Source organism: Mustela putorius, unplaced genomic scaffold (genome assembly GCF_011764305.1).
Source record: "Mustela putorius furo isolate JIRA1106 unplaced genomic scaffold, ASM1176430v1.1 tig00003867_pilon_pilon_pilon, whole genome shotgun sequence".
NCBI classification, from domain to species: Eukaryota; Metazoa; Chordata; class Mammalia; order Carnivora; family Mustelidae; genus Mustela; species Mustela putorius.
The window spans coordinates 8,468,842-8,482,084 of record NW_025422019.1 but is presented as its reverse complement, the minus strand read 5'-3'; the positions used below and the strand labels follow the sequence as shown (position 1 = coordinate 8,482,084).

The 13,243-nt window shown below is 38.9% G+C and overlaps 1 protein-coding gene across 1 annotated transcript in view; it reads left to right on the top strand.

Annotated features, from left to right (window-relative positions):
- Positions 1 to 13,014, top strand: part of RALB (RAS like proto-oncogene B) — a 43,807-nt gene extending 30,793 nt beyond the window's left edge. Inside the window, exons 3-5 of the mRNA XM_004759776.3 lie at positions 1,322 to 1,530; positions 5,294 to 5,471; positions 11,448 to 13,014. Of these exons, the coding sequence (XP_004759833.1) occupies positions 1,322 to 1,530; positions 5,294 to 5,471; positions 11,448 to 11,567 (507 nt within the window). The 3' untranslated portion in view covers positions 11,568 to 13,014. The remainder of the gene's footprint in view (positions 1 to 1,321; positions 1,531 to 5,293; positions 5,472 to 11,447) is intronic.
- The last annotated feature ends 229 nt before the right edge of the window (positions 13,015 to 13,243 follow it).

Here is a 13,243-nt window from a genome sequence, read left to right as displayed (position 1 = left end):
ATGCATATATGTACCTATTAAGATATGTATACACATACACAACCACTATACGCACACACACGTTTCTTTTTTTTTTATTCTCCCTACTTTACTTCTTTACTTGTGCACAAGGTAGACTGTTCTAATCTGGAGATCTTTCTGTATCTGTACATAGTTCTCTTGTCATTTCTTATAGCTGCATAGTATTCCATTGGCGGGCGCCTGTTGCTGGGCGTTTGGGTGCTTATTAATCATTTGCTGTCACACACGGTGCCACAGGGATCACCTTGTATGTTGCTGTAGGTTAGATTCCTAGAAGCCGGGTGGCTGGGACCCAGGGTGAGTGCTACTCCAGTGCTCTTAGATTTTGCCAAATTCATCCCCATAAAGACTGCACTGTTCTCTCCTCCCACCAGCCGTGTACAAGAGGGCCTTTTCCCCAGAGTGTGTTGTCCGACGGTGGGGTTTTGCCAGTCTGGTAGGTGACAAATGGTGTCTCCACGTAGTTAACAACTTCCATTCTCTATTAAGTGAGGATGAACATCTTTTCGTATGTTTGACATCATATGTATTTATTTTTCTGTGAATTGTTTATGTCTGTTGCCACTTTTTCCCATTGGATTGTTGATCTTTTTTTCTCTCTGTTTCTAAGAACCGTTTAAACATAGCTCTTTGTGATGTGGGTTCAAATACTTTCCCTCCGTGTGTCATTTGTCTTTTTTTATAGTGTGTTGTGCCATACAGAAGTTTTAAACATTTTTTATGTAGTCTAATTTATTGATTTTTTCTTACATGGCTTCTGGATTTTGAGTCATAGTTAAAAAGGCCTTCCCTACTTCAAGGTAATGAAAGGATTTCACCCATGTTTTCTTCTGGTGCTTGAGGGGTTTACTTTTATATTTCATTATGTGTATATTTAATCTTCTTAGTCCCTTTTGCCAAAACTACTTTTCAGATGAGTTTTATACTTCTGTTGAGTATGTATAAGAGCTTCTGTTTCTCACCCTTGCCCATGTTTGTATAATTTTATACTGAGAATAATATTGCCAAGTGTTCTTTCTGCCCTGTGCTTGGACTCCTCATCTACAAAATGGGAATTTCTGCTCCTGTTTAAAAACAAAATAAGAAGAGGCAGAGCTGAGAGCAATAAAGAACAGAAGGGGTATATGAGGAGTGATTTTTAATTTCATAATGCTTTGTACATAGTGTGGTAATGACAGGCACTCGGTAAATATGCAGTTGATTGGAGGCAAAGTGCCCATATATTGAAATGTATGTTTTTGGCAGATCTTCTTTCCCTTAAAACTTTATTCATTACTGATAATGCTGCTTATTTCCTCAGTTTGTAGAAGACTATGAACCTACAAAAGCTGACAGTTACAGGAAGAAAGTGGTTCTTGATGGAGAAGAATTCCAGATAGATATTCTGGACACGGCGGGACAAGAGGACTACGCAGCCATTCGAGATAACTACTTCCGCAGCGGGGAAGGTTTCCTCCTCGTGTTCTCAATCACAGAACACGAATCATTTACAGCAACTGCCGAATTCAGGTATGTTTCAAGTGAAAGAGACTCCAGACTCTGGGAGGCTTTTTGCCTTTCTTTCTCACAGGTTCAACTCGGCAGGACTTTGGGGCTGAGCACAGTAGTAGAGGGTTGAACTCATTATTAGGGAAAATTCTGCTAAAGAATTTCTGTGACTTTTTGAATCTTGGCACATTATAGTCCACCAGTTGTTATAGTCTCTTGGGGTTGCCATGTTTTATAATTTCTGAATATAAATTATCTGAAGAATCTGTTGTCCCTAGAGAGGACAATGCCATTCCATATTCTCAAGAACCTATAATTTTGTTTTCATATAAATCCTAAGGGACAAGGATTGATGCATTCACTTTTTTTTTAAGATTTTTTTTTTAATGTATTGAGAGAGAAAGCAAGTGAGACAGCAAGCAAGTAAGACCGTGCACACTCGGAGGGGAGAGAATCTCAAGCAGACTCTCTGCTGAGCACGGAACCTAATGCAGGGCTCGAGGCCATAATCTGCCTCTTAGCAGATTATGACCTGAGCTGAAATGAAGAGTCAGATGCTTAACTCACTGAGCCACCCAGGTGCCCCAACTGTTCATATCTTTTTTATAATTTTGCCAGAAAAGTAATCATTTTGCTCTATTTTGAGGTTGATGAAACACTGTCAGGAGACTGCAAGCTTTGGGTCCGCATGGCCATTTGCTGCAACTGTAAGGACTGTTAGCCTAGGTGAATGGAAAAGAGCCCAGCCTTAGAATCTGATGGATCTGGGTTTGAATCCTTGCTCTGCCCCTTAGCACTTTTGTGACCCTGGGCAAGTTTACTCAGCGTTGGAGATTCTATTTCTCTATCTGAAAATGCACTTGTTAGTTGATAGGATGAAATGTAATGATGCTTTAGGCTATAAATCCTTCAGGGCAGACACGGTGGCCACCTGCACCATGTGCTGTCCCCAGGTCTTCTCACAGGGTGTGTGGGGGCTGCTTACACAGTGAGTAGAATATTAACTGCTGTAATTCATTTCAAATGCAGGTTAAAGGTTAAAGATACCTTAAGTTCATTTCATTATAAAGAAACAGTGAGCTGTTAGGCATTATCCTAAGAGGAATTCCAATGGGAAGGACATCTTTCTCTTTTTACCCCATACGCTTTTTGTTTCTCTTACACAATTACAGTTTTTTTGACGACTCGCCTTATAAACATATCTGCCCAGTTGACTTTTGATTTTAAGAACCAGATCTAGAGTCTAACAGGAAACTAAGAAAGGGGGAAAGATTTTTTTTCCCCACTCTTTAGCAAGTTCTGGTCAAAAATCGAGGAATCAACCAAAAATAAGAATGAGGAAACTAAATATCCCTCTAAGATTTGGGGGAGGCATCAATGAGCCTGGAAGGCCTCACTCAGGTAAACCAGCAGAGTGAGTGGAAGGTAAACAAAGTCGATATCTATTACCGTGCTGCCTAGTGTCAAGTCTTCAAGGGTGGAACATCCAAATTCTCTGATACTATAGTGTGTGAGTCGTGGTGATCAGTTAAATGACCAGGACTCTTCTGAGTGGTCCTATTAATTTTCAGACTTCCCAACATACCTAGAGTTTTCTCTATGTGGGAATAGCCCCTGTATTCATAAAACTGTGTTTGCAGCTACAGAATCCTGTTTTTATCTGTCCTTGAAGATAAAACATGACAGATGCACACACTTCCTCATTTTCCTGCATATTCTGAGCCTTTTGATTTCCCATCACCTGCATGACTCACCAAGAAAGGAAATGATAGGCAGTGGAAGAGTCCTGACCCGAGAACAGACATCCTGTCTCCCCATGCCATCCCACATGCATGCGTACACACACACACACACACACACACACACACGCGCCATTCGTGCATTCCCAGAGATTTGGAGCAGGGTCTCATCTCATCTTGGGAGATGGGTTTCGGTCATTATGTGAGAACAGGGATCCTTAGAAGAAAAAGAAAAACAAGGGCAAGTTAGTTCTTCTGACTTGAACTCTGGACATTCAGATAAAAGTCACAGGGCTGTCCAGGTTTCTTACAGCATTGGAGGCAGAAGAATGGAGGTAGAGTATCTGACCCTTTGTGCTTAAACTCACGTTATGCCTCTTAGCAGTTTTCAAACGTAGCATGTCTGTATTTATGGGAAGATCCTGACATAAAACGTTAATATGCTCTATCTTCCTTGAAACTTTCCCTGGATAATACTAAATAAGCTAGAAAAATCAGTTTGTAATAAGAGACCAGACTTGGTACCCCAATTTTTTATATAACATATTTATTAATGAGGTAATTTTACAAACCTGTGCATGACTAATGAGTCAGAGAGCTGTCAGTTTTTCTTGTTCATAGTTTTGCTGATCATTTAACTTATAAATGTAGTATGTTCTTTGACCACTGTTGACATGTAGCCCATAGTAAAGCTATCTAAAGGCAATTTTCAAACATCTACTTTTCTTCCTTTTTGTTTTTCTTAAAATATTTGCTTATACTTAAATGGACTCTAATGGAAAAAATTTAAAATATTTTTATTTTTATGAAATGTTACCCTTTATCATATAAAACCAATGCAGAGCTCCACAAAATGCACTTTTGAAGGGATCTTTTTTGGAATATTTTAAAATGTAGAAGTAGAATTGTCTTTACTGGACCAAAATAATGGAAGTGGAATGTTTAATTTGTGTAATTAATTTTGATTTTGATTAATAATTTTAGATAGCTGATAGTTTTAGTAGAGGTAAAATTTAATTGGATTCTTTTCTTTTCCTTTTTTTTTTTTTTTTACTTTGTAGTTGAAACATAATATGCACTAAAATCTGATTACTCCTTAACATAACTACCCCTGTTCTCTTGGCTGTAACATTTACTGTATATAAATGCAAACTATCTTTGGGGGAGCAGAGGCATACATAGATACAGATTTGGTTGAAACAGAAGTTCCCAAAACCATACTTTTATACTCAAGAGTCCTTCTTATGGTTCCATTCTTTTTTTTTTTTTTTTAAAGATTTTATTTATTTATTTGACAGACAGAAATCACAAGTAGGCAGAGAGGCAGGCAGAGGGAGATGGGGAGGCAGGCTCCCTGCTGAGCAGAGAGCCCGATGCAGGGCTCGATCCCAGGACCCTGGAATCATGACCTGAGCTGAAGGCAGAGGCTTAACCCACTGAGCCACCCAGGCACCCCTGATGGTTCCATTCTATTCTATAATATTCTGTTTCACTAAGGAAAAAATTTACGGTTGTGACTCATGAAACTGATTTCATGATCTAATGAACCACCGCCTTCCTTATAAAAAACACTGATTTTGTGGCTGTTATTCTCACAAAGTAATTATACCATTTTAAAGGGGAATTATTAAGCATTTTATGTATGAAGATACTTCTCTTACCTTGTTTTTATCCCAGAGGTTCCCAAGTTGTTTTTTTCCTTAAAAGAAAAGTGCCTAAGTGTAAATGGGGGACCCTGTTGAAATGCAGAGTCCTGGGCTCCTAATCAGACATCATTTCTGTGGGACTCCTGTTGGCCCCAGAAATCTGTGTTTGTGATGAGCGTCCCACATCCTTCTGATACAGGCAAACTGAGAACCAGGCTTTTAAAACACTTGTCTCGTTTATGGCAGGATCTAGGGAGTGCGTTCTTGGAACATGCCCTGAGCGTAATAAGCTTTTCTGCCCGAGGAAAGCCTTTCATTTGAGAAGCATCAATGAAGTTGATTCTTATTCTAGCTGTCTTAGCTGTGTTATTTGGTTTGTTTGTTTGGATGCTATCTCAGGGAACAGATCCTCCGCGTTAAGGCTGAAGAAGATAAAATTCCATTGCTTGTCGTGGGAAACAAGTCTGACCTAGAGGAGCGGAGGCAGGTGCCCATCGAAGAGGCTAGGAGTAAAGCAGAGGAGTGGGGCGTGCAGTACGTGGAGACATCGGCTAAAACACGGGCCAATGTGGACAAGGTAGGTGTGCACTTTGTGCGTGTTTCTTAGAAACAGCAGAACATAGACATCTCGTCTGTTTGGTTTGGAGGGAACTGTTTATGCAAAGTAGGGGAGGACTGCCTTTTCCAGATGTCTCAGCCAGTACGGTGAGAAGCCCTGGGAGGGTTTGACCCTGGAGTTAAAAAAACACAGTCCTCTCACTTTGTCGGGAGACTTTGTGGGGTATGCTTAGTGCTGACACGGCCCTCGGGAGTCTAGCAAGATGAGACCCTGGCTTTGTGCAGACTGTGTGGGTGGACACGAGTAGTTCCCTGTGCTTTCATTGCCATGGCTTCCTGTTCTTCAGGGTCAAGTTCTTCAGCAGGTTCTCAGGGACTTCCTCCAAGACACACGGCATATCTTGATTTGCTGTCAGAATCATTCTTTTCACCTTGCTGGCCACTGGCGGGGCCAAAGTGTTCTGTCTTTATAACTTAACTTCTCAGAAGCATTTACTCTCAGGAATCAACTCTCCAGGGATCTCTCTTCTCTCTCTTATCCATCCCCTGCATATTTTCTCATTCAGATCTCTGACGCCAATGAAAGGGCGACCTTGACAATGATGAATGTTGACAATTTTTGAAAATCCACCTACCAGTGATTGCTATCGTTAGGTTTTGGGGTGTGTTTTTGGTTTTGTTTTGCTTTCTTGTTTTTAAGAATTAAGGTGCAGAGTGGTTGCCACACAGTTCAAGTAGACAGCCTTAGACATATGGCTTTTCCTTCGCCTTCACCTTGTTTGTTAGCTTTTACTTCACGATCCCTGCTCCTGGAACATCCAAACCCATTTCACTTTGGCCTCCTTGCAGTGGCTAAATATGCTTTGTTCTATCTGCGACAGCATCTGAATCCCCCAAAGTGCCTCTTATGCTTTCTTAGGGGGAAGTAATTCTTCTTTACTTCTTCCCTGATGAGGGACAGATTGGTAATCAAGCTTACTTTACCTTGAAGTGATGCTAGAAGAACATTGGCATTGAGAATTTGGCATTAGAAGGGACTCATTTTATTAAAAAAAAAAAAAGTTATTCAAGTATGATTGACATACAGTGTCATATTCATTTCAGGTGTACAACAAATTGACTTAACAATTCTGTGTATTACTCAGTGCTTACTATGATAAGTGTGGTCACCATCTGTCACCGTACAGTATTATTACAGTATTACTGACTAAATGCCCTATGCTGTCACTGTGACTTATTTGTTTCATAACTGATGGTTTGGACCTCTTAATCCCTGTCACCTAATTCACCCATCATCCCACCCTCCTCCCCTTTGGCAACCACCAGTTTGTTCTCTGTATTTAAGAGTCTGTTTTGGTTTGTTTGTTTCTTAAGATTTCACATACAAGTGAAATCATATGGTATTTGTCTTTCTCTGTCTTATTTCACTTAGCATGGTACCCTGTAGGTCCATCCATGTTGTTACAAATGGCAAGAGCCCATTCTTTTTTCATGGCTGAGTAATATTCCTCTGTGTGTGTGTGTACAGCACATCTTCCTTATCCATCCATCTGTTGATGACTCCTTTGTTGCTTCCATAATTTGGCTATTGTAAATCATGCTACTATAAAAATATAAAAACCAGGTACATATATCTTTTTGAATTAGTGTTTTCATTTTCTTTGGATGACTACCCAGTGGTACAATTACTAGATCATATAGTAGTTCTATTTTTAATTTTTTAAGGGACCTCCATACTGTTTTCCACAGTGGCTGCACCATTTTACATTTCCACCCATAGTGCACAAGCATTCCCCTTTCTCCACATCCTCATCAACACTTACTTTCTTGTCTTTTTGTTACTAGCCTGACAGGTGTGAGAGGTGATCTCTCATTGTGGTTTTGATATGCATTTCCCTGGGGCTGAGTGATGCATCTTTTCATATGCCTGTCAGTTGTCTCTACGTCTTCCTTGGAAAAATGTTTATTTGGGTCCTTTGTGCATTTTAGTGAGATTATTTGGTTTTTAGCTGTTGAGTTGTGTAAGTTCTTTATATATTTTGGACATTAACCCCTTATCAACTATATGATTCATAAATATCTTCTCCCATTCAGTGGTTGTCTTATTCTTTTGCTGATGGTTTCCTTCCTTGTGCAAAAACTTTTTCTTTTGGGGTAGTCCTGATAGTTTATTTTTCTTTTGTTTCTCTTGCCCGAGGAGACAGATCCATAAATATGTGGTTAAGGCTGATGTACAAGAAATTACTGCCTATGTTTTTTTTCCTCAAATTTTTATTTAAATTCCAGTGTAGTTAACATGCAGTGTAACATTAGTTTCAGGTGTACAAACACAGTGACTCAGCACTTCCATACATCACCCAGTGCTCTTGCCTATGTTCTTCCTTTTATGAGTTTTAAGGTTTCTGGTTTCAGATTTAGGTCTTTAGTCTATTTCAAGTTTATTTTTGTGTATGGTGTAAGAAAGTGGTCTGGTTTCATTCTTTTGCATGTGGCTGTTCAGTTTTCCCAACATCATTTATTGAGAAGATGGGGTTTTTTCCCCATTATGTATTCTTGCCTCCTTTGTCTTAGATTAATTGGCCATATAATCATGGTTTAGTTCTGTGCCCTCTGTCTTGTTCCATTCATTTGTGTGTCTGTTTTTGAGCCAGGTCATACTGTTTGGATTACTAACACTTTGGGAGTATATCTTGAAATCTGGGATTGTGATACCTCCAGCTGTATTCTTCTTTCTCCAGATTAATTTGTCTTTTCAAAGTCTTTTGTGGTTCCATACAAATTTTATGATTATTTGTTCAGTTCTGTGAAAAATGCTATTGGTATTTTGATAGGGATCGCACTGAATCTATAAATTGCTTTGGTAAATATGGACATTTAAACAATATTAATTCTTCCAGTCTGTGAGCACGAAATACCTCTCTATTTGTTTTTGTCATCTTCAATTTCTTTTATCAATGTCTTATGGTTTTTAGAGTATAGGTCTTTTACCTCCTTGATAAAATTTATTCTCAGGTATTTTATTCTTTTTGGTATAATTGTAAATGGGATTGGTTTCTTAATTCTTGTTTCTGCTGCTTCAGTTTTGGTGTATAGAAACACAACAGATTTCTGTGTTTTAATTTTGTAACCTATAACTTTACTGAATTTATTTATACATTCTAATAGGGTTTTTTTGCAGTATCTTTAGGGTTTTCTATACATAGTATCATGTCATCTGTAGATAGTGACCATTTTACTTCTTCTTTTTAAATTTGTATGCCTTTTATTTTTGTTTCTTGTACTGGATTTCCAGTACTATTTTGAATAAAAGTGATGACAGTGGACATTCTTGTTCCTGATCATAAAGGAAAAGCTCTCAGTTTCTCACCATTGAGTATGATGTTAGCTGTGGGTTTTTCATATATGGCCTTTATCATATTGAGGTATGTTCCCTCTAAATCCATTTTGTTGGCAGTTTTTATCATGAACAGTTGTTGTATTTTGTCACATGATTTTTTTCTGGGTCTTTCGAGATGATCATGTGGTTTTTATCCTTTCTCTCTCTTTTTTTTTTTTTTTATAAAGTCACGTTCTTGGTTTGAGAGCCTTCTTTTTCTTTCTTTTTTTTTTTTTTTTTTTTTGAAGATTTTATTTATTTGAGAGAGAAACAGTGAGAGAGAGCACGAGCAAGGAGAAGGTCAGAGAGCGAAGCAGACTCCCCATGGAGCTGGGAGCCTGATGCGGGACTCGATCCCGGGACTCCGGGATCATGACCTGAGCCGAAGGCAGTCGTCCAACCAACTGAGCCACCCAGGCGTCCCAATCCTTTCTCTTTTTAATGTGATGTATCACAGTGATTGATTTGCAAATATTGAACCACTCTTACATCTCTGGAATAAATCCCACTTGATTGTGGTGAATGGTCCTTTAAATGTATTGTCGAATTCAGTTTGCTAATATTTTTGTTGAGGATTTTTGCACCTATGTTTATCAGATATTGGCATGTAGTTTTCTTTTTAAGATTTATTTATTTATTTGAGAGAGAACATGGGGGGGGGCAGAGGGAAGAGAGAGAGCATCTCAAGGAGACTCCCACTAAATGCCGAGCTCGATGGAGCCGGAAGCGATGGAACCCTATGTGGGCTCCCGGTCACGACCCTGAGATCATGACTTGAGTCTAAATCAAGAGCGGGATACTTAACTGACTGAGCCACCCAAGTGCTCCTGTAGTATTCTTTTTTTGTGGTGTCTTTGTCCGGTTTTGGTATTAGGGCAATGTTGGCCTCATAGAATGAATTTGGAAATTTTCCTTCCTTTTCATTTTTCTGGGGGAGTAGTTTGAGAAGAATAGGTATTAATTGCAATTCACCTGTGAGGCCATCTGGTCCTTAACTTTTGTTTGTTGGGAGTTTTTTGGTTACCAGTTCAGTTTTGTTACTAGTGATCAGTCTGTTCAGATTTTTCTTTTTCTTCCTGATTCTGTTTTGGAATATTGTATGTTTCTAGGCATTTATTCATCTCTTTCAGTTTGTCTAATTGGTTGGCATAGCGTTTTTTTAATATTCTCTTGTAATTCTTTGTATCTTCTGGTGTCCGTTGTTATTTCTCCTCAGAAAGTTCACTTTAGAAGCACTTTGGCAGCATCTACAATAAAAAACTGTCTGTGACGTGAAGTATGTTTACTTGTTAGCTATTTTTTCTTCATATTATTTCTCAATTCTGATGTTGATTCCTCTGCTATTCCAAACCTCTTTCTATCAAATTGTGTCCTAGTCGTAGGAACACACAGGAAATCCAGACATTGTATTTTATTTAAAAAAAAAAAAATCAGGAAGACTTTCTCAGCATGTAACCATGGATATGTAGTTTTTTGACAGGGTGCTGGTGGTTGGGGCTGTTGCCAGGCACCATCCATCGCCCCTTCCTCCACTGGACCAGCCTGACCTGCCAAACAGGACCCAGGAGAAACTTATGACTGGCAGCATTGTATTCACTCGTAAACAATTTACACTAAAGGATGGGAGGCTGTTGATAAGATCGGCCCATGAACAACTTCGTCATCATTTTGAATTGGACACATTCCATTCCCCTCCTGCCTTTGCTGTTAGAACAAAAAGAAAAAGCTGTAACATCTGAAGCCATTCACTGCTGCCCTGGTGGGTGGGCTGCTTAGGTCACTTTGGGAGGAAGGTCTTTTTCTGTGCCCAGAGCTGGTGGTAGATGCACAAGGAGTCCCCCACTCAGAAAGTTGGTCTCCTTTTCATCAAGAAGATATGTCTATAAAATAAAAGGAGCTTGTAGTTTTGTGTGAACATCCAAAGATTAAAGCCTACACTCAGTCTCACACTTTTAGTCTCTGTCATTCCCTCCAAGAAATCTGAAATGTTTCTTTGTAGGAAGCATATTTTGTCTGCTTGGGTTATCATTGGCACTTTGGCATGATTGCTGGTAGCAGAGGGCAAAACCCAAACTATTGTGACCAATGATAATTTGTATCTGAATAACATGCTGGCATTCAAAGGACAAGCCTTCTATCAGTTCTTGATAAAGTTCCTTTCGGTGAACATCACAAGGAATGGAACAAGTGACTGTTCCTGAGAATGAGGGCAGGGGCATGGGCGTGGGAGGGTGTGGGACAGCATGTTTCTCCTCCCCATCTCCCCAGTTTCCTGGTGCAGGAGACTGAGTTTGTTTATGCTTTATCCCCCTTCTCCCCACCCCCTCCATGTTCTGAGTCTTCTAGTTTTGCCGGGGAAGTTGTCAGGCATAATGATGTTCCTACCTTCATAAGGTCATGATAAGAAAGTACCCAGTGGCAGGCACTCCTATTCTTAACCTTGGCTGGTGGCTGGAGATGCTAGAAAGTCTGATGCAAATTTTGGCACAGAGTTGATAAAAATAAGTTTGCTTTATGCTTTAAAATGTAAGTACATAGCCTACTTAGTGGAAATACTTCATGAAATCATTAAATGGCTTTTTCCTCCCTATTCTTTTCACTCCTTCCTTCCCAACCCAGGTGTTCTTTGATCTAATGAGAGAAATCAGAGCCAAAAAGATGTCTGAGAACAAAGACAAGAATGGCAAGAAAAGCAGCAAGAACAAGAAAAGTTTTAAAGAAAGGTGTTGCTTACTGTGAAAACCAAGATGGCGGATGAAGTCGATCGCCGCTAAGGACATGGGGTGGGCTCATTAAGAGAAGAGTATAGTCGACTTCCTGGTGTGTTCCCTGCTCTTCCAAACCTCATTTACACATACTTCTTTAAATGGGGGAAATGTTTGTGAACCAGTAGCTGGCAGAAGAAATAAGCCCTTGTCCATGCATTGGAACAGCTACTTTGTCAGGAGGTTTTGGGAGTTTCCTTCTCCCTCCCAAATGTTTAATCACATATGTAGTGTATAGGTAAGAAATAAGTGTTTTGTTAAACAGAAATGTACTATCATAGCATCTTACTTCCCTCCCTAGTTTTATAACATCACTGTATTCCATTTTGAAATGAAAAGGTCTTATTAAGTTTTGGGCAGAGGGTAAGATAAGAACCTTCCTAACTCTCATCAGCTTAACAGAAGTACTCAAAAAAATCCATTAAGCTCTAATAAAAATTCAGAGATTTTTTGGGATAAGTTTCTTGGCACTACCCTGTGGATCTGAAGCACAGCAAAAAAATAAATAAATAAATAAATATGAGTCAGGCCAAATAGGTCAGTAACAAGCTCATAAACCCTTCACCCATATGAAAAATGAAAGTTGAATTCTTCATATTTAAACAGCCAAGTATAGCCTGTGTTGTCTATTTTTCTCCTGTAGCATCCTTATTTTTATGCAGAAGCTTCTTTTTCGCAGATCAAGTGAGGACTCAAGACTGGTATACTTTATAAATGACACACTTTTCTAATTAGATTAAGAATATATCTTGGGATACATCCTTTCCTAATGGCCAGACATGGTTAGGCTCTTCCTCCTCTGCTGGTAACCAATATCTCCTTCTGGTCAACCTCTCTGCATTCAGAGGTCAAGAGAGCCTCTTCTTTTATTTCTTTTCAGTATCATGAGTTCTTCTGAAGAATGTGATGAGTTGAAATTGTATTCTCAAATCATGAAGCTGGAGCCTGTGCCAGACATTCTGCTACCTCTCATAGAATTTCTCTGTAATTCTAAATTTAAATTTAGGAGAAGAGGGAAAGGATAAGATAAGCCATTGCCCTTGTACCTCTGAGAATTGGCTGCTACTTCTAACATAATTTTCTTCTGAGATGACCTTAGAGTTGGTTAGAAAAAGGCTTTTATTGTTGAGATATTGTTATGCTTTCTTGTATCAATATTCTCAATTTAGCAATCTGAACATTTTTCCTCAGGAAAGGAGTACTTAGACCCAGTATTCAGCACATTTTCCCCCATTTCTCAGAAGTGATATTCCACATATAGGTGCCAAAAGTGAACTGGGGTGGGGAGAGTGGGAACCATTCAAATTTATAGTTAGTACAGAAATTGTGGAAATTATGATCTGAAAGGAAAGCAATCTTGTATCACCTCCTAAAGAAACATGGTCTTTTTTAATAATAATAAAAAAAGCAGACAAATAACACTTTTTTCAAGTTTTCAGCCTTTTTATTTTCTCCTCTTGTCATACAGGTAAAATGCAAGTATTAGAGAAACTGACAGTAATTTACTCATTATTGATCTTGTTAAGTGTTCTGTATTATCAGACAAATTTTGTTTCAATTAATACTTTGAACTTGGTTGTGGGAAATATAATTTAAGTATGAACAGTAATTTTAACTTCATCTTTCCTTTGGGAGAGAAGACTACTCTTT